The sequence below is a fragment of the Colobus angolensis genome, unplaced genomic scaffold, assembly GCF_000951035.1.
Source record: "Colobus angolensis palliatus isolate OR3802 unplaced genomic scaffold, Cang.pa_1.0 Scaffold187, whole genome shotgun sequence".
Classification (NCBI taxonomy): Eukaryota; Metazoa; Chordata; class Mammalia; order Primates; family Cercopithecidae; genus Colobus; species Colobus angolensis.
In genome coordinates, this window is record NW_012115010.1 from 2,069,334 (window position 1) to 2,088,492 (window position 19,159).

The 19,159-nt window shown below is 52.0% G+C and overlaps 1 protein-coding gene and 1 long non-coding RNA gene across 11 annotated transcripts in view; one reads left to right on the forward strand and one right to left on the reverse strand.

Annotated features, from left to right (window-relative positions):
• HEXIM2 (hexamethylene bis-acetamide inducible 2) overlaps positions 1 to 6,182 on the forward strand; it is a 10,568-nt gene extending 4,386 nt beyond the window's left edge. For all 10 annotated transcript variants that reach the window (XM_011940145.1, XM_011940146.1, XM_011940140.1 and 7 more), the window contains one exon: positions 5,160 to 6,182. In XM_011940145.1, coding sequence (XP_011795535.1) covers positions 5,160 to 5,951 — 792 coding nt within the window. In that variant the 3' untranslated portion in view covers positions 5,952 to 6,182. The remainder of the gene's footprint in view (positions 1 to 5,159) is intronic.
• On the reverse strand, positions 4,945 to 7,629 carry LOC105510388. Its single transcript, XR_001001554.1, has 2 exons — positions 7,108 to 7,629; positions 4,945 to 6,472 (listed from the first exon to the last, which is right to left on the reverse strand). It is a non-coding gene; the product is annotated as an uncharacterized LOC105510388 (long non-coding RNA).
• Positions 7,630 to 19,159: the final 11,530 nt, after the last annotated feature.

Below are 19,159 nucleotides of genomic sequence, written 5' to 3' on the forward strand. Positions count from 1 at the left end.
AAAAAAAAAAAAAAAAAAACCCTGAAATTAGCCCAGTGTAGCCCAGTGTGGTGGTGCATGCCTGTAATCCCAGCTGCTTGGGAAGCTGAGGCATGAGAATCACTTGAACCCACGAGGCAGAGGTTGCAGTGAGCTGAGATCACGCCACTGCACCCCACCCTGGGTGATGAAGTCACACTGTCAATAAAATAATTTGGAATGGAGGTAGGGGGTTAGGATATAACCTGCAAAAGAGGAGAGAGAAAGATTGTATCAGACCCTCAGAGGATGCCACTTTCCAACTTGGCAACAGGAACCCATGATTGTTCAGCCCGTGTTCTCTCACTACCTGCCCTTACCCATTCTTCCTTAGTCCATGCCTCCCTATAGATGAGCAGGGAGCTTAGGACAGGGGTCAGAGAGCTTCTGACCCACGCTGCCTAGCCTATTCCGTGTTTTCTGGATTGACTGAATTTGGAATTCATGACATGTCAGGGCCACAATGTTCAGCCAGGTCACACAGCTTATCTACAGTAGTGGTCATGGTGGTAGAGGGCCAAGTCTTCAGGAGGGAGGCAGTAGGTAGGGCTAGGGGGCTGGGTTTGCTTGGGTGAGGGTGGAGGATCAACAGGGCACTTTTACTGAGGGCTAGGAACATGTGACTGATTGTGCACACCAACAAGCCACCCTGCCTTGGCATCTCAGTGGCCTTGCCTGTCCCAGATGGGGCGACAGCTCTATCTCATTTGGCCCAAGCCACTGATGGAGACAAGGGCTATTGCTTATATTTAGTGATCTCCCTGCAGGTGAAGTAACACAACAAACTCCACATACCTACATACCCCATACACATACACAGCCTGACATACCTTCTTTTCCCTGAAATTCTCTTCAGGGTCTGCAAAATACACATGACATATGCCTGGCTTTTAAGGGCTGCGCATACACCACATTCCTCAGTACACACCCTGTGTGCATGGACCCATGCTCACATGTCTCTGAACTGCATTGCATATTATTCAACAACATACCAGTGGTAGTGGTTATTATTAGAAATTGCCCAAACCACAGACTTAGAGCAATTCATTTCCCATCTCCCACACCCAGTACTCCCACCCTTCCCACAACAGAGATAAACAGATGCCCTGAGCCTATGCTGTCTTGACAGAACCTTTCTACCTCTTAGATAAGTTCTGGAACTCTCTCACTGCAGACTGGAGGCCGACCCTCCCTCTCCTTGGAGAGGACCTCTTTCCTGCCATTCATTTTGGAGAGTGATGCCAGCTACCAACTTCTGCCTGGAATAAATATGTTCCATCATTTTATTTTATTTTTTAATTTAATTTAATTAATTTATTTTTTTTGAGATAGAGTCTCGCTCTGTCGCCCAGGCTGGAGTGCAGTGGCGCGATCTTGGCTCACTGCAAGCTCCGCTTCCTGGGTTCAAGTGATTCTCTTGCCTCAGCCTCCCAAGTAGCTGGGACTACAGGTGCCCGCCATCACGCCAGGCTAATTTTTGTATTTTTAGTAGAGATGGGGTTTCATCATGTTGGCCAGGCTGGTCTCGATTTCCTGACCTCAAGTGATCCACTCGCCTCTGCCTCCCAAAGTGCTGGGATTACAGGCGTGAGCCACCATGCCTGGCCTAATTTTATTTTTTGAGACAGAGTCTCACTCTGTTGCCCAGGCTGGAGTGCAGTGGCATGATCTTGCCTCACTGCATCTTCTGCCTCCCAGGTTCAAGCGATTCTCCTGCCTCAGCATCCCGAGTAGCTGTGATTACAGGTGCCCACCACCATGCCCGGCCAATTTTTTTGTATTTTTAGTAGAGATGGGGTATCGCCATATTGGCCACGCTGGTCTCGAACTCCTGACCTCAGGTGATCTACCAGCCTCGGCCTCCCAAAGTGCTGAAATTACAGGCATGAGCCACCATGACCGACCTGCTACATCTTCTTTATGCCAGAAGGATAGAGAGAAGAGTCTTATTTTTCTGTTTTTTAAAATTATTATTTTTATTTTATTTATTTATTTTTTGAGACTCCAACTCTGTCACTCAGGCTGGAGTGCAGTGGCGTGATCACAGCTCACCGCAGCCTCAACCTCCCACTTCAGCCTCCTAAGTAGCTGGGATTACAGGTGCTCACCACCATGCCTGGCTAATTTTTTGTAATTTTTGGTAGAGATGGGGTTTCGCCATGTTGCCCAGGCTGGTCTTGAACTCCTGGGCTTGAGCAATCCACCTGCCCCGGCCTCCCAAAGTGCTAGGATTACCAGCATGAGCCACCATGCTCGTCTGTAAGTCTTATTTCCCAATATCTTTTGGATCTCCCTATCTTATAAGCTTTAGGCCACTTAACAGATATTTACTGAGCACTGCCCTTGTGCTATGCATAGGAATATAGTGGTGACTTGGACAGACAGACAAGATGCATTCTTACATGAGGAAGACAGATGTTAAATGGCCATATGCTAAATGCTATGTGCTAACTGCGTGACATGATAGAATCACTAGGGAGGGGAAATGGGGAGTCTACTTTAGGTAGGGTGGTCAAGGAGGGGCTCCCTGAGGAAGTGACATTGGAACTAAGCTCTAAAAGGTTAAAAATGGGAGGCCGAGACAGGCGGATCATGAGGTCAGGAGATCGAGACCATCCTGGCTAACACGGTGAAACCCCGTCTCTACTAAAAAATACAAAAAACTAGCCAGGCGTGGTGGCGGGCGCCTGTAGTCCCAGCTACTCCGGAGGCTGAGGCAGGAGAATGGTGTGAACCCGGGAGGCGGAGCTTGCAGTGAGCTGAGATCCGGCCACTGCACTCCAGTCTGGGCGACAGAGCAAGACTCCATCTCAAAAAAAAAAAAAAAAGAAAGGTTAAAAAAAGGTGGCTGGGGGCAGTGGCTCACGCCTGTAATCCTGGTACTTTGGGAGGCTGAGGCAGGTGGATCACTTGACGTCAGGAGTTTGAGACCAGCCTGGCCAACATGGTGAAACACTGTCTCTACTAAAAAGTTAGCTGGGCATGGTGGTGGGTGCCTGTAATCCCAGCTACTCCGGAGGCTGAGGCAGGAGAATCACTTGAACCTGGAAGGTGGAGGTTGCAGTGACCTGAGATCGGGCCACTGCACTCTAGCCTGGGCAACAGAGCGAGACTCTTGTCTCAAAAAAAAAAAAAAAGCCCAGGTGTGGGGGCTCACGCCTATAATCCCAGCACTTTGGGAGGCTGAGGTGGGCAGGTTACTTGAGGTCAGGAGTTCCAGACCAGCCTGGCCAACATGGTGAAACCCCATCTGTACTAAAAATACAAAAATTAACCTGGCATGGTGGTGCACACCTGTAGTCCCAGCTACTCAGAAGGCTGAGGCAGGAGAATCGCTTGAACCGGGGAGGCGGAGGTTGCAGTGAGCCGAGATGGCACCACTGCATTCCAGCCTGGGCAACAGAGTGAGACTGTCCCACACACGTACAAAAAAAAGATGAAGAAAAAGTCAGCCATGCAAGTAGCTGGAAGCAAGATCAGCTACATAATTTGTGGGGCCTAGTGCAAAAGGGCACCTTATTCAAAACTTATTAAAAATTTAAAGATAGTGGCCGGGTGTGGTGGTGCATGCCTATAGATCCAGTTACTTGGGAGGCTAAGGCAGGAGGATTACTTGAGCCCAGGAGTTTGAGGATGCAGGGAGTTATTATTGCACCACTGCATTCCTGCCTGGGCAACAGAGTAAGACCTTGTCTCTAAAAATAAAAGATCTTTTTTATTTGTTTGTTTTTGAGATGGAGTCTCGCTCTGTCACTCAGGCTGGAGTGCAGTGGTACAATCTTGGCTCACTGCAACTTCTGCCTCCCATATTCTCCAGCCTTAGCCTCCTGCGTAGCGGGGATTACAGGCATGCACCACCACACCTGGCTTATTTTTGTATTTTTAGTAGACATAGGGTTTCACCATGTTGGCCAGGCTGGACTCAAACTCCTGACCTGAGGTGATCTGCCCACCTCGGCCTCCCAAAGTGCTGGGGATTACAGGCCTGAGCCACCACGCTGAGCCTAAAAAAAACTTATTTCGGCCAGGCACGGTGGCTCAAGCCTGTAATCCCAGCACTTTGGGAGGCCGAGACGGGCGGATCACGAGGTCAGGAGATCTCGACCATCCTGGCTAACACGGTGAAACCCCGTCCCTACTAAAAAATACAAAAAAAAACTAGCCGGCGAGGTGGGGAGTACCTGTAGTCCCAGCTACTCAGGAGGCTGAGGCAGGAGAATGGCGTAAACCCGGGAGGCAGAGCTTGCAGTGAGCTGAGATCCGGCCCCTGCACTCCAGCGTGGGCGACAGAGTGAGAGACTCCGTCTCAAAAAAAAAAAAAAAAAATTATTTTAGGCCGTGCGCAGTGGCTCACTCCTGTAATCTCAGCACTTTGGGAGGCCAAGGCGGGTGGATCACCTGAGGTCAGGAGTTCGAGACCAGGCTGGCCAACATGGTGAAACCCTGACTCTACTAAAACTACAAAAAATTAGCCGGGCGTGGTGGCACATGCCTGTGATCCCAGCTACACGGGAGGCTGAGGCTGGAGAATTCCGGAGGAAGAGGTTGCAGTGAGCTGAGATTGCGCCATTGCACTCCAGCCTGGGTGACAGGGAGACTCCGTCTCAAATAATGAAATAAAATAAGGGTTTTTAAAAATAATATGTTTAAGACAAGGACAGCATGAAGCCAGGTGTGAGGCCTCTGTGGAACTTAACAGGTCACCTGCCCATGAAGCCAGCTGTGTTTGAAAGTCAGGCTTTCGGGGAAGAGGGAAGAGCCAGTGGCATTTGGGCTTCTGATCAAGCAAATGCATCAAGATCCATCTTCTATCCCAGTTTTCTTCTTCTCCTACTTTACTCATTTGGACAGTATTTATGGAACTCCTACTCAGTGCCAGATATTATTCTAGGCATTGAAATTACAGAGTGAAACACACAGGCAAAATTCCTGCTGTCACCATGAGTTTACTTGGGGAAGGCTGGGGGACAGACAGTAGACAGGTCACTTTGTAAACAAATGGTTGCAAAAGGGTGAGGGGCCAAGAGTGACCAAGTTAGCTGAGTGTGGGAAGGTTGGCTTCAAACTGGGTAGAGAGGGAAGGGTTCCACCTCCAAGGACAGGCTGTCTGATCCATCCTTCTTCCTCCTCCCTCTCTTTAGACCTCTGGTGCCCTGGGGACCCCCCAAATACCCCCTGGGCCTCATGACTCTGGTGGTTCCCTGCCCCTGACACCCCGGATGGAGAGCCACTCAGAGGATGATCTTGCTGGGGCTGTCGGTGGCCTGGGCTGGAACAGTAGGAGTCCCCGGACCCAGAACCCAGAGGGCTGCTCAGCGGAGGCTGTGCTGGCCCGGAAGAAACACCGTCGGCGGCCTTCGAAGCGCAAACGGCACTGGCGACCCTACCTGGAGCTGAGCTGGGCTGAGAAACAACAGCGGGATGAGAGGCAGAGCCAGAGGGCCTCCCGGGTCCGCGAGGAGATGTTCGCCAAAGGTCAGCCCGTGGCCCCCTACAACACCACCCAGTTCCTAATGAATGACCGAGACCCGGAGGAGCCCAACTTGGATGTGCCCCATGGGATCTCCCACCCAGGTTCCAGTGGGGAGAGTGAGGCCGGGGACAGTGATGGGCGGGGCCGAGCGCATGGTGAATTCCAGCGGAAGGACTTCTCTGAGACTTACGAGCGCTTCCACACCGAGAGCCTGCAGGGCCGCAGCAAGCAGGAGCTGGTGCGAGACTACCTGGAGCTGGAGAAGCGGCTGTCGCAGGCAGAGGAGGAGACTAGGAGGCTGCAGCAGCTGCAGGCGGGTACTGGCCAGCAGTCCTGCCGCCAGGTGGAGGAGCTGGCTGCCGAGGTCGAGAGGCTCCGGACTGAGAACCAGCGGCTTCGGCAGGAGAACCAGATGTGGAACCGAGAGGGCTGCCGCTGTGATGAGGAGCCGGGTACCTAAGGGTGCCTCCCAGCCTGGTGGACCCAAGGAGAAGGTCCCATTTTGTGCACACTCAGGCCAGTTGGGTCTCAAGGAGGCAGGTGGCAGATGAAAACCACCGTCAACACCCTTTGCCCCCTGAGAACAGCTAAATGGGTTCAGACTCCCACCTCCCCGTTTCCACAGTTGGCTCTTTCGTGTCATCTTACTCTTTACAGAGAAATTAAATGGTCTTGGTGGGACCAAATGGGAGTGTCTAGGATTGATTTCACTAGGGCTGTTGTGAGAACCAAAACATTTGCCCCAGTGAGGTCTGAGCGGGGTCCCAGTCCCCACTGCCCCACGCCTGGCAGGACAGCAGACCTCTGGATAGGGACCTCCCAAGTTCTCCAGGATACCTGAATCCTGCTCTGTAGGTGTTGGAGCAATCAGACTGCACCAAAGCTTTTCTAGGTGGGAGGGAACTCCGTCAGGAGCCCCCAGTTTCGGCCAGAAACTGAAGCTCAAGATACCAGATCGCTGTGAGGAGTGGTGAGCTTTCCCTAGAGGGGAGAACAGGGGTTTTTGGAGAAGACCCAGGCCCAGGGGTTCCTTCAGAGTTTGCTGCTGAGCTCCCTGTATTCTCCTCACAGTTTAAAGGCTGGACTAGACGGGTTCTGGGTGCCTTGTGCCTCCTTGTTCTTGACAGCCCCCAACCCCGACCCCTCTCAGCAGGGGCCTGGGCCTGAGGTTAGTCATCATGTGTTTTTGTTTGTCCCTTACCTCCCAAGGGTACTAAGGGAGATGCTCTCCTGGTGGAAAATAAAGTCAAGAGACAGGGGGACAGCACATGGATCCCCAGCAGAGCAGAGCAGCCTGGCTCTCCTGGTGCCTGCCATGCGTCTGTGCGTCTTGCTCCTCTCAGCCTCATCATGTGGGTGTGAATTCCCTCTGAAGTGTGTGAGGCCCTCGCCTGTCTGTGCATCAGAGAGAGCTGGGTCAGCCTGGGTAAGGCAGATACCACCAGCCAGCGTCAGGCTCTGAGACAAGCTCACTCACCCCCTCACACTCAGACCCACCCTTCCCCAGGCACCCTGTCTCTTCCATCCCTTCCTGGTGCCCTTGCAGGCTAGTGTTGGGTGTCAGGCAGTAATGAACATGGATAACTAGTGGTGGTGGAGGAAATTAGTCAACTCACCAGTGAGCCAGTGCTGGCTGTGCCACCAGGCAAGGGGAGGGGCAGAGGCCTGGCTACCCAGCCTGGCTTCTCTTCCAGGCCCTCATCTTGACAGGCCACATTGGGCAAGATGAGGCTCAGCCCAGGAGCTGCTGGGGATGGAAATGTTGATGAAATCTTGTGTGTTGCCAGGACAACTTTCATTTCTATCCTGCCACACCCAGGCCTGGCCAGAGCCTCCTACAATGAAACACATAACAGATTCTAGGAACGCATGGGTTTCAAGAGAAAGCAAAATTCCATCCTGGGAGACCTGCCCCTAGAACCCTGGGTCCTCAGATGGCTCAGTCAGGAAGGGCAGCAGGAATGATCATCCCCACTTTGCAGATGGGAAACCGGAGGCTTAGCGAGGAAGTGGCTTTTCGGATTCCAGGAGAGCCTCTGGAGGCCTGCCTGCTCCTGTGGGGTGCTGTTGGGTGCTAGCCTGGGACCCAGAGGCCCCTTGGCATTTGCTGGCAGCCTCCCAGCTGCATTCCTCAGCATGGAGCCTGAGGGAGAGAGGAGGCCTGGGACAAAGGTGGACAAAGGTTGTTTACCCGGAGGTGCCTCTGTGTGTGTGTGTGTGTCTAGGAGGTGAGAGAAGATTCCAGAGGGCTGCTGGAGTGTCGGGGGAGGGGTGTGGGTGAGGGTGCTGGGGGCGCATTGTGGGCTGGTCGTGCCAGGGAGGGGCAGGTGAAGAGTCTGGCCCTTCTTGGCCCAGAAGCTGCGGAGCCTGGAGGGAGGAAAGCTACCAGCTTCTCCCCCAACATCCCTCTTCACATAAAAGGCTGAAGGGCGCAAATAGGGCAGCACCTCGGTGGGTTAATTCCTGCACCCCCGCCTTACCCTGCTGGAGGGCGGGTGGGGCAAGCAGAGAACAAAGGAGAGGATGCTAGCTGAGCCGGGAGTGTGGGAGGGCCTGAACCCAAATGGGAGGCGTCCGTGAAGAGGGTCCCTGTCCGCCCCTCCCCCCATCTGGCTCCCTGATTCCTGGGTAAGGGGTGTGCAGGAAGGAGATCGTCCTGGGGCCGGAGCTGGGGCTTAGCACTGGAGAGAAAACTGGCTCAGCTGTGGGTGGGAGCCAGGCCTGAGTCCCTTGGTGCCCCGCCCCCTTTGCCGCTTCCAGTTGTTCCCACACCTGCTGCTTGGTCTTGAAGCCTGGGCCTCCACTCCGCCCACTGCAATGGTAGAAGCTCCAGTTTACGAGACACCCCTACCCCCACATCACACACCCTAACTGGGGAAGTTGGGCTTGGACACAGCCTCCCTGGGCCTCTCCAGAGCTGCCCTCACGCCCTGTGCTTTCTGGGACCCTCTTGGTCAACTGGGCCGGGGGAGGGAAGCGCAGAGAACAGATGTTTCACGGGAGTGACTGTTGAAGCCTCCCACCACCCTCCCACCACCCCTGCCCAGCCTGGCTTAGGATCCCTTTTTCTTCCCCGGCAGGAACTCCCCGACCCCAGGTGGAAACTCCTGTGCCCAGTGGACAGACCCTGCCTGCAGTAGGGTCAGGGAATGAGGAAGAGGGGTGGGCGGAGGTTGGTGAGGTGGAGCAGGAGGAAGCTGCCAGGGAGTGGGGAAGGGGGTCCAAAGGGAAGTAACGGTATTGGGGGGAAAGGTGGCCAGGTCCCATTGCCCCTGTTGGGAACAGGCAAGTGTGGCACTGGCCCTTTAAGTGGGGGTGCCAGTTAGTGCCCTCCCCCAACCAACCCAATTCATAGGCACACTGAGCATGTGCAGGGGCTGTGCATGTGGGGAGGAGAGGGGAGGGGAGGAGAGAGGGGGGCATACATTCCGGAGGGAGCTTCTCATCCCCCTACTTCCGGTAGCTGCCCCCACTTCTCCTTCCTGGGTCTGACAAAGGAGCCCATGGTGCTCACCCAATCCCTTCCCCCACCCCAGGCCCCAGGGGTTGCTGCCCTCTGCAAGTGCTGAAGCTGTCATGGGTGCTGGCCAGGCCCTCTCTACCCTGGGGAGTCTCCTGGCCGCCTGGAGGTGGCACACACGTAGCCCAGTGCCAGTCTCACTTCCCTGGTGTGGGCGGCAGCGAATCTTCCTGCTGCCTACGTGTTCCATTTCATTCCATTGGTGCCAGGGTTTTTAAAAGAACCATCCACCTGTGATGCCACTTTGAAAGTGAAACAGCTCAAAGGATGCAGGCCCTACCCCCCCACCAGGACCTTCCAGTCAGAGAGGAAGCAAACAGCCCAGAGGCTGCAAGGGCCTTCCCTGAATCCCGCTCCTTCTGCTTCTCCCCTGCTGGCCAAGGGATCAAAGTCAGCTTCCTCCAGACTACCTTCACCTGCAGCCTGGGACCCTCCCTCAAACCTTTCCACCACCTCAACCTTACCTGTTTCTGCCAAGTCTTCCCCTCTCCCAGCCCTCAGCCCTTCCTGTTACCTCCCTACCCCTTTAACACTTGTCCACTTTTAGCTACTGGTACCATTATTTTTCTTTTTTCTTTCTTTCTTTTTTTTTTTTTTTTGGAGACAGAGTCTCACTGTTGCTCAGGCTGGAGTGCAGTGGTGCGATCTCAGCTCACTGCAACCTCTGCCCCCACTGAGTTCGGGTAATTCTCCTGCCTCGGCCTCCGGAGTAGCTGGGATTACAGGCGCCTGCCACAATGCCCAGCTTATTTTTGTATTTTTAGTAGAGACGGGTTTTCACCATGTTGGCCAGGCTGGTCTCGAACACTTCTGACCTCAGGTGATCTGCCTCCCAAAGTGCTTGGATTATAGGCGTGAGCCACCGCGCCCAGCCTATTTTTCATTCTTTTTTTGTTTGTTGTTTGGTTTTTGAGACGCAGTTTCACTCTTGTTGCCCAGGCTGGAGTGCAATGGCGCAATCTCGGCTTACTGCAACCTCTGCTTCCCATGTTCAAGCAATTCTCCTGCCTCAGCCTCCCAGGTAGCTGAGTATAGGTGCCTGCCACCATGCCCAGCTAATTTTTATATTTTTAGTAGAGACGGAGTTTCACCTTGTTGGCCAGGCTGGTCTCAAAAACTCCTGACCTCAGGTGATCCGCCCATCTCGGCCCCCCAAAGTGCCAGGATTACAGGCCTGAGCCACTGCACCCAGCCTATTTTTCATTCTTGAAGTGAAATTTACATGCCAAGAAATCAACCCTTTGAAAGTGAGCAAAGGCCAGGCGTGAGTGGCTCATGCCTGTAATCCCAGCACTTTGGGAGGCTGAGGTGGGCGGACCACCTGAGGTCAGGAGTTCGACACCAGCCTGGCCAACAGGGTGAAACCCCATCTCTACTAAAAAATATAAAAATTAGGTCGGGCACGCTGGCTCACGGCTGTAATCCCAGCACTTTGGGAGGCCGAGGCGGTAGATCATGAGGTCAGGAGTTTGAGACCAGCCTGACCAACATGGTGAAATCCTGTCTGTACTAAAAATACAAAAATTAGCTGGGCGTGGTGGTGGGCACCTGTAATCCCAGCTACTCAGGAGACTGAGGCAGGAGAATCACTTGAACCCGGGAGGCGGAGGTTGCAGTGAGCCGAGATGGCACCACTGCACTCCAACCTGGGCGACAGAGTGAGACTCCATCTCAAAAAAAAAAAAAAAAGAAAGAAAGAAAAAAAGAAAAAAATTAGTTGGGCGTGGTGGCATGCGCCTGTAATCCCAGCTACTTAGGAGGCTGAGGCAGGAGACTCTCTTGAATCCAGGAGGCAGAGGTTGCAGTGAGCTGTGATCGCACCACTGCACTCCCAACCTGGGCAACAGAGCGAGACTCCTTTTCAAAAAAAAAGAAAAGAAAAAAGTGAACAAGGCCGGGGCGTGGTGGCTCACACTTGTAATCCCAGCACTTTGAGAGGCCCAAGTGGGAAGATTGCTTGAGCCCAAGAGTTTGAGACCGGCCTGGCAACATGGTGAGACCCTGTCTCTACCAAAAAACAGGCAAACAAACAAAACAGGTGTGTTGGTACACATCTGTAGTCCCAGCTACTCAGGAAGCTGAGGTGGAAGGATTGCTTAAACTCAGGAGGTCAAGGACACAGTGAGCCGTGATTGCGTCACTGCACTCCATCCTGGGTGACAGTGAGACCTTGCCTCAAAAAAAAAAAAAACTGGTCTCAGTGGCTCATGCCTGTAATCCCAGCACTTCAGGAGGCTGAGGCGGGTAGATCACGAGGTGGGGGGATGGAGATCATCCTGGCCAATGTGGTGAAACCCGGTCTCTACTAAAACTACAAAAAATTAGCAGGGCATGGTGGCACGTGCTGAGGCAGGAGAATCGCTTGAACCCAGGTGGCGGAGATTGCAGTGAGCCAAGATTGCATCACCGCACTCCAGCCTAACAACAGAACGAGACTCCATCTGAAAACAAACAAACAAACAAAACAAAACAAAAATGTGAACAACTCAGGGGCATTTAGTACATATTCATGATGTGTGCAACTGCCACTTCTAGTTTCAAACATTATCACTCCGAAAGGAAACCTCGTACCCATTAAGCATTTACTCCCCATTCCCTCCTTCCCTCGCCTGGCAGCCACCAATCTGCTTTCTGTTTCTATAGGTTTTCTCATTCTGGATATGCTGGTGGTAAAGCCACGAGGGGAAAACTCTCTGGTCTCCTGTTGTCTGTACCTGAAACGCACAGACTCCCTGAGGGTGCTGCTGTAGAGGGAGCACTGGACCAGGAGTCCTGAGCCCTGTGATCCATCCCAGTTCTGCTTCTCACTCAGGGGCTCTTTTTCTTAATTTGTTTCAGGGGTTGGGAGGTGGCCTCAGGCCAGTCTAGGATCCTGCATCCTCCAGGATCCATCCCTGGCCAGGGGGCTTCTACCTGGAACAATGCTGCCTGGCCTACCACCCCTTTGACCTCCTGCCTCCTCCCTCTGAGTCCAGGGAGTGGAGGTGGAGCCAGGGGACAGTGTGATTAATACTATGGCGTTTAGGGTAAGACACAGGAGATGAAGAAACTTGAGCTCAGAGAGGTTGAGAAACTTGCCCAAGGCCACACAATTCCTGCCATACTGGAGCCGTAGCCGGTTCTCTGATTGTAGTTTGAGCCCTTGACCACCTTCGTCTCCTATCTTCAAAGAGATAAAGTAAATTAAAGGCTTAGCCAAGTGCCAGCTGTGTGGGAGGTGTGCTCAGATGGAAGCAGCTATACATTTTACGACTTTCAGGACATTGTGTAATCATGAGTAGCTCCATTACAAGGTGGTTCTTGGGAGTTCTCACTGTCTCCCTCCCTTAACTTTTTTTTTTTTTTTTTTTTTTGAGACAGAGTCTCGCTCTGTCGCCCAGGCTGGAGTGCAGTGGCGCCATCTCGGCTCACTGCAAGCTCCACCTCCCTGGTTCAAGCAATTCTTCTGCCTCGGCCTACCGAGTAGCTGAGATTACATGCCTGCCACCATGCCCAGCTAATTTTTGTATTTTTAGTAGAGACGGAGTTTCACCATGTTAGCCAGGATGGTCTCTATCTCCTGACCTCATGATCCACCCGCCTCGGCCTCCCAAAGTGCTGGGATTACAGGCGTGAGCCACTGCCACAGGATGAGGACAGCCTTTGTGGGGGGTGGGAGGGAGCCCTGGACCCTGAGCCCTTCAGGCAAGTGGGTGTGTGGGAAGCACTGTTTTTCTTTCCCCTCAAATAAGGAGGAGATTTTATTGTTCTTCCCCGCATCCCTTCAAGCTGTATTTGTCCATATTTTCATGGCTCAACCTCCACCCTTGCCCCTCAAACAGGAAGTCTTTTATGGAGCCAAAGAAAGGAGGGGACTGCTCAGGCCTGGCCTGTCAGGGGGACAGGCTGCACAGCTGACACCCAGTTGGCCACTGTGTCCCGGCGGCTTGTAAGCATGGACATTCCAGAGACCACCTGCCCCAGAAGCCCCCTGTATACCCCATTTAAGATGGAAAACCCCAGAGGAGCCCTCAAGGCACCTGCTGTGTCCTGCCTCAGGGCTCAGCCATGTGGTGACTGCGTTGCCACAGTTCAAGGACCTGGACAGGCTCCCTCCTGGCCCGAGCCTTGAGCCAAGCCCTGTGGCCACCAGGCTGGCAAGTTCCCAGCCTGAGGACCGTGGAGGCCCCAGGCCCCGCATCCTTCCGGGCTTGACCTCCATGCCTTTGCTTCTCAGTGCCAGCCAGCTGTTTCCTTCTTGAGCCTCTGAGAAAGAGGATTTTTTTTTTTTTTTTAGACGGAGTCTCGCTCTGTCTCCCAGGCTGGAGTGCAGTGGCGCAATCTCGGCTCACTGCGAACTCTGCCTCTCGGGTTCACGCCATTGTTCTGCCTCAGCTTCCCAAGTAGCTGGGACTACAGGCGCCCGCCACTACGCCCAGCTAATTTTTTTGTATTTTTAGTAGAATCGGGGTTTCACCGTGTTAGCCAGGATGGTCTCAATCTCCTGACCTCATGATCCGCCCGCCTCGGCCTCCCAAAGTGCTGGGATTACAGGTGTGAAGCTACTGCGCCTGGCCAGTCATTTTCAAGTGTGCAATTCAGGCCGGGCTGACCAGGCCAGTCTTGAACTCCTGACCTCAGGTGATCTACCCGCCTCAGCCTCCCACAGTGCTGGGATTACAGGCATGAGCCACCGCATCCAGCCTATTTTTTAAAACTCCTATCTGTACCAGACCTTCTACTTTTTTGGAAGCCTTTCCCTATGACTGCCTTCCTGCTGCTTTCCATCTTGCCAGAGTCCAGCTTCCCTCCCATTGTAGAACTCCTATGTTCAATAAATCATTGCTTCTCAATGTTACTTCCCACTACAATCACCTGAGAAAGTTTTCACAGTTCCAATGCCTGGGTTCCATGCCCAGAATTTCTTTTTTTTTTTTCTTTTGTTTCTTTCTTTCTTTTTTTGAGACGGAGTCTGGCTCTGTTGCCTAGGCTGGAGTGCAGTGGCGCCATCTCGGCTGACTGCAAGCTCCACCTCCCTGGTTCACACCATTCTCCTGCCTCAGCCTCCCGAGTAGCTGGGACTACAGGCACCCGCCACCACGCCTGCCTGATTTTTTATATTTTTAGTAGAGACGGTGTTTCACCATGATGACCAGGATGGTTTCCAACTCCTGACCTCAAGTGATCTGCCCACCTTGGCCTCCCAAAGTGTTGGGATTACAGGTGTGAGCCACTGCACCCAGCCCAGAATTTCTGATTTAATTGTTCTGGGATTTTTGAGGCTCCCTGGGGGATGCTCAGGTACACCCAGGGCTGAGAATGAGAGTTCAGAGAGCTGCAAAGGTTTTCTCTGCCCGGCTTGCTCTGACCAGGAGTCCCAAGTGTGGGGTGCCTTGCACCTGCCCACATCCCTAGGAGGATTCCAAGATGGCACTACTTCTAGGGTTTAGATACCAGGCAGAGGAGCTTTAGAGGGTCAACCAGGAAATGGGCAGAGTTCAAGTTAAGGGGAAAGAGGAATTTCCACCACTCAGCTGGGCGGTCAGGCTGTCCCCAGAGACTCCTGGCTCCCATCAGTGGATGTGCCAGGGTGCCTGTGAAAGGGCAGGAGGTCAGACTAGAAAACATGCCAAGTGCCCCTCCAGCAATCAGATTCTGAAATTCTGCCTAGCAAGGAGCTGTTGCTTTTTTGCCACAACAGCACAACGCCCTGCCCTGGTGTGTGTGTGTGTGTGTGTGTGTGTGTGTGTGTGTCTTCTGCCCTATCCAGGCAAGAGGGCCTCTTCACTGGGGTTTACTCCAGGCCTCCTGCTGGTGGCATACATGGGGGCGAGTACTGTGTATCAGCTCCCTGAGAGTTTCAGAATGAAATGCTATCCTTGCTTCCTCTTTAGTGTCTTCTTGATTATCCCAGCCCCATTTCTTCTGCTTCACTCAGAGCAGAGGTGGGGAGGAAGGAGGCCACTTGGAGGTCAGGACAGGGAGGGTTCTCTAGAGCTAGCTGAGTTACTGAGAGGTCTTGAAAAGTGCAGAGATTGAGAGCACAGACTGGTGTTGGACAGCCCAGGTTCAAATCCTGACTTTGGGCAGGTGCAGTGGCTCACGGCTGTAATTCCAGCACTTTGGGAGGCTGAGGCAGGTGGGTCACTTGAGGTCAGGAGTTTGAGATCAGCCTGGCCAATATGGTGAAACCTCGTCTCTACTAAAAATACAAAAATTGGCCAGGCATGGTGGTGCATACCTATTAATCTCAGCTACTTGAGAAGCTGAGGCAGGAGAATCACTTGAACCTGGGAGGTGGAGGTTGCAGTGAACTGAGATCATGCCATTGCACTCAGCCTGGATGACAGAGCGAGACTCCATCACAAAAAAAAAAAAAAAAAAAAACAGTTCTGGCCAGGCGCGATGGCTCACGCCTGTAATCCCAGCACTTTGGGAGGCCGAGGTGGATGTATCACAAAGTCAGGAGATCGAGACCATCCTCGCTAACATGGTGAAACCCCGTCTCTACTAAAAATACAAAAAAATTAGCTGGGTGTGGTGGCGGGCGCCTGTAGTCTCAGCTACTCAGGAGGCTGAGGCAGGAGAATGGCGTGAACCCAGGAGGCATGCCACTGCACTCCAGCCTGGCGACAGAGCGAGACTCCATCTCAAAAAAAAAAAAAGTCCTGCCTTGCCTGGCTCACTGCCGCTCCCTACCCTCCGCAGAGCAGGCTAGGCACCTTTCCATTGTCCTGCCTGGACACATACATTCTTCTCTCCTGGTGAAAAGATGCCATGACTCATCAGGAACACAAGCATCACCACAGCACCATTTGTTCATTCAACAGATACTGACTGGGTACATTTTTTTCCTAAGGTTGCTATAATAAAGTGCCACTGAGTGGTTTAGAACAATGGAAATGTATTGTTTCAGTTTTGGAGGCCAGAAGTCTGAAATCAAGGTGTTGGTAGGGCCACACTTTGTTTAAAGCCAGTAGGAGAAAGATCCTTCCTTGCCTCTTTATTTTTATGTATAGAAACGGGGTATTGCTATAATGCCCAGGCTGGTCTGGAACTCCAGGCCTCAAGTAATCCTCCCACCTTGGCCTGTCAACAAGCTGGGATTACAGGCATGAGCCACTGCAACTAGCCTTCCTTACCATTTTTTTTTCTTTTTTTTTCTTGAGACGCAGTCTCGCCCTGTCACCCAGGCTGGTGTGCAGTGGTGCGATCTCGGCTCACCGCAAGCTCCACCTCCTGGGTTCAAGTGATTCTCCTGCTTCAGCCTCCCCAGTAGGTAGGATTACAGGCACACACCACCATACCCAGCTAATTTTTGTATTTTTAGTAGAGACAGGGTTTCACCATGTTGGCCAGGCTGGTCTCAAACTCCTGACCTCAGCCTCCCAAAGTGCTGAGATTACAGATGTGAGCCACCATGCCCAGCCAGAAGTCTTATTTTTAAAAAATAACTATCATTTATGAAGCACTTTGGAATATTCAAAGTGCTTTCATTAATATGAGTTTATTTTTTGTTTATTATTATCATTTTTTGAGATGGAGTCTCATTCTATCTCTGAGGCTGGAGCACGTGGCACGATCTCGGCTCACTGCAACCTCTGCCTCCCGGGTTCAAGTGATTCTCCTGCCTCAGCCTCCCGAGTAGCTGGGACTACAGGCGCCTGCCACCACGCCCAGGTAATTTTTTATATTTTTAGTAGAGACGGGGTTTCACCGTGTTAACCAGGCTGGTCTTGATCTCCTAACCTTGTGATCCGCCTGCCTTGGCCTCCCAAAGTGCTTATTACAGGCATCAGCGACTGCGCCTGGGCCTTATGAGTTTATTTGGGTGATATGGTGAGATCCATTTCACAAGTGGGAAGACTGTCTTTTGGAGATCTGAAATTACTTGTTTAGGGTCAAGTGACTTATAAGTAGTAACACAAGCAATAACAATATCTCCAGCCCTTGTTCAATGCCAACCATTGTGGTATGGCTTGAATGTCCTCTCCAAAACTAGTGTTAGGGTATAATTACCATTGTGACTTTTTTTTTTTTTTTTTTGAGATAGAGTTTTGCTCTTGTCACCCAGGCTGGAATGCAACGCTACAATCTTGGCTCACGGCAACCTCTGCCTCCCAGGTTCAAGCAATTCTCCTGCCTCAGCCTTCCAAGTAGCTGGGATTACAGGCATGTACCAACACACCCGGCTAATTTTTGTATTTTTAGTGGAGACCAGGTTTCATCACGTCGGCCAGGCTAGTCTGGAACTCCTGACCTCAGATGATCCGCCCACCTCGGCCTCTCAAAGTGCTGGGATTACAGGGGTGAGCCACCGTGCCCGACTGATTGTGACAACATTAAGAAGTGAGACATTTGGCCAGGTGCGGTGGCTCACGCCTGTGATTCCAGCACTTTGGAAGGCTAAGGCGGGCGGATCATGAGGTCTGGAGTTGGAGACCATCCTGGCCAACATGGTGAAACCCCGTCTCTACTAAAAAAACAAAAAATGAGCCAGGTGTGGTGGCACGTGCCTATAGTCCCAGCTACTCAAGAGGCTGAGGCAGGAAAATCACTTGAACCCAGGAGGCGGAGGTTACAGTGAGCACAGATTGCACCACTGCACTCCAGCCTGCCGCCAGAGAGAGACTCTGTCTCAAAAAAAAAAAAAAAAAAAGCAGTGAGACATTTAAGAGAGGATTAGGTCATGGGGGCTCTGCCCTCATGAATGGATCAATGCTGTTATTGAGGAAGTGTGTTAGTTGTGGGATTGGGTCCTGATAAAAGGATAAGTTTGGCAGATTTCCTCTCTCAGTCTTGCATACTTCCATCATTTGATACCTTCTGTCATATCATGTGCAGCAAGGAGGCCCTCACCAGACGGGGCCCCTTGATCTTGGACTTCTTGCCCTCCAGAACCATAAGCCAAATAAATCTCTTTTTAAAAAATAAATTACCTAGTCAGTAGTTTTTTATGCTTATTTGATGCTTATTTTTTATGCTTATTTTTATGCTTATATCTTATTTGATCCCCATAAGCATTTTGCAGGATAAATAAATTGAAGTAAGGTGTCCAAAGTCACATCGTTAATAAAAGGTCACATCCGAACTGGGTGTGGTGGCTCATACTTGTAATCTTAGCACTTTGGGAGGCTGAAGTGGGAGAATCACTTGAGTTCTGGAGTTGGAGACCAGCCTGAGCAACATAGTGAGACCTTGTCTCAATTAAAAAAAAAAAAAGTCATATCAGGAGTTGAGCCCAGGCAGCCCAGTTGCAGCATCCAGCTCAGCCACCCCATGTTGCTCATTACAACAAGATACAGCCTTGGCTGGGCGTGGTAGCTCACGCCTGTAATCCCAGCACTTTGGGAGGTTGAGGCAGGCAGATCACAAGGTCAGGAGTTTGAGACTAGCCTGGCCAATAGGGTGAAACCCCGTCTCTACTAAAAATACAAAAATTAGCCGGGCGTAGTGGTGGGAGCCTGTAGTCCCAGCTACTTAGAAGGCTGAGGCAGGAGAATTGCTGGAACTGGGGAGGCAGAGGTTGCAGTGAGTCGAGATTGCACCATTGCACTCCAGCCTGGGCGACAGAGTGAGACTACATCTCAAAAAAAAAAAAACAACAACAACAAAAAAACAAACAGCCTCGTGTCTCTTGCTGCCCTCTGCTCTACACCAGCAGGTCAAACCTTAATGTCCCCTCCATGCCTAGCAGAGAGCCACCTCTTTGCTCATCCTTATCAACTGCATCAATTGCTACCTTCTATCTTCCTTTTTTCTTCTACCTTCCCTTTATTTTTTCATAGAGATGGGGTCTTGCTGTGTTGCCCAGGCTGGTCTCAAACTTCTGGCCTCAATAGATTCTCCCGCCTTGGCTTCCCAAGGTGCTGAGATTACTGGTGTGAGCCACTGCGCCCAACCCCTTCTCCCTTTCTCCCTTCCCCTTCCTTCTTCCCTCCTCTTCCCCCCTCTTCCCCTCTTACTCTGGGCAGAGTTTCTTTTTTTTTTTTAGATGGAGTTTTGCTCTGTCACCCAGGCTGGAGTTCAGTGGCACTGTCTTGGCTCACTGCAAACTCCACGTCCCAGGTTCAAGCAATTCTCCTGCCTCAGCCTCTCAAGTAGCTGGGATTACAGGCCTGCACTACAACACCTGGCTAATTTTTTTTTTTTTTTTTTTTTTGAGATGG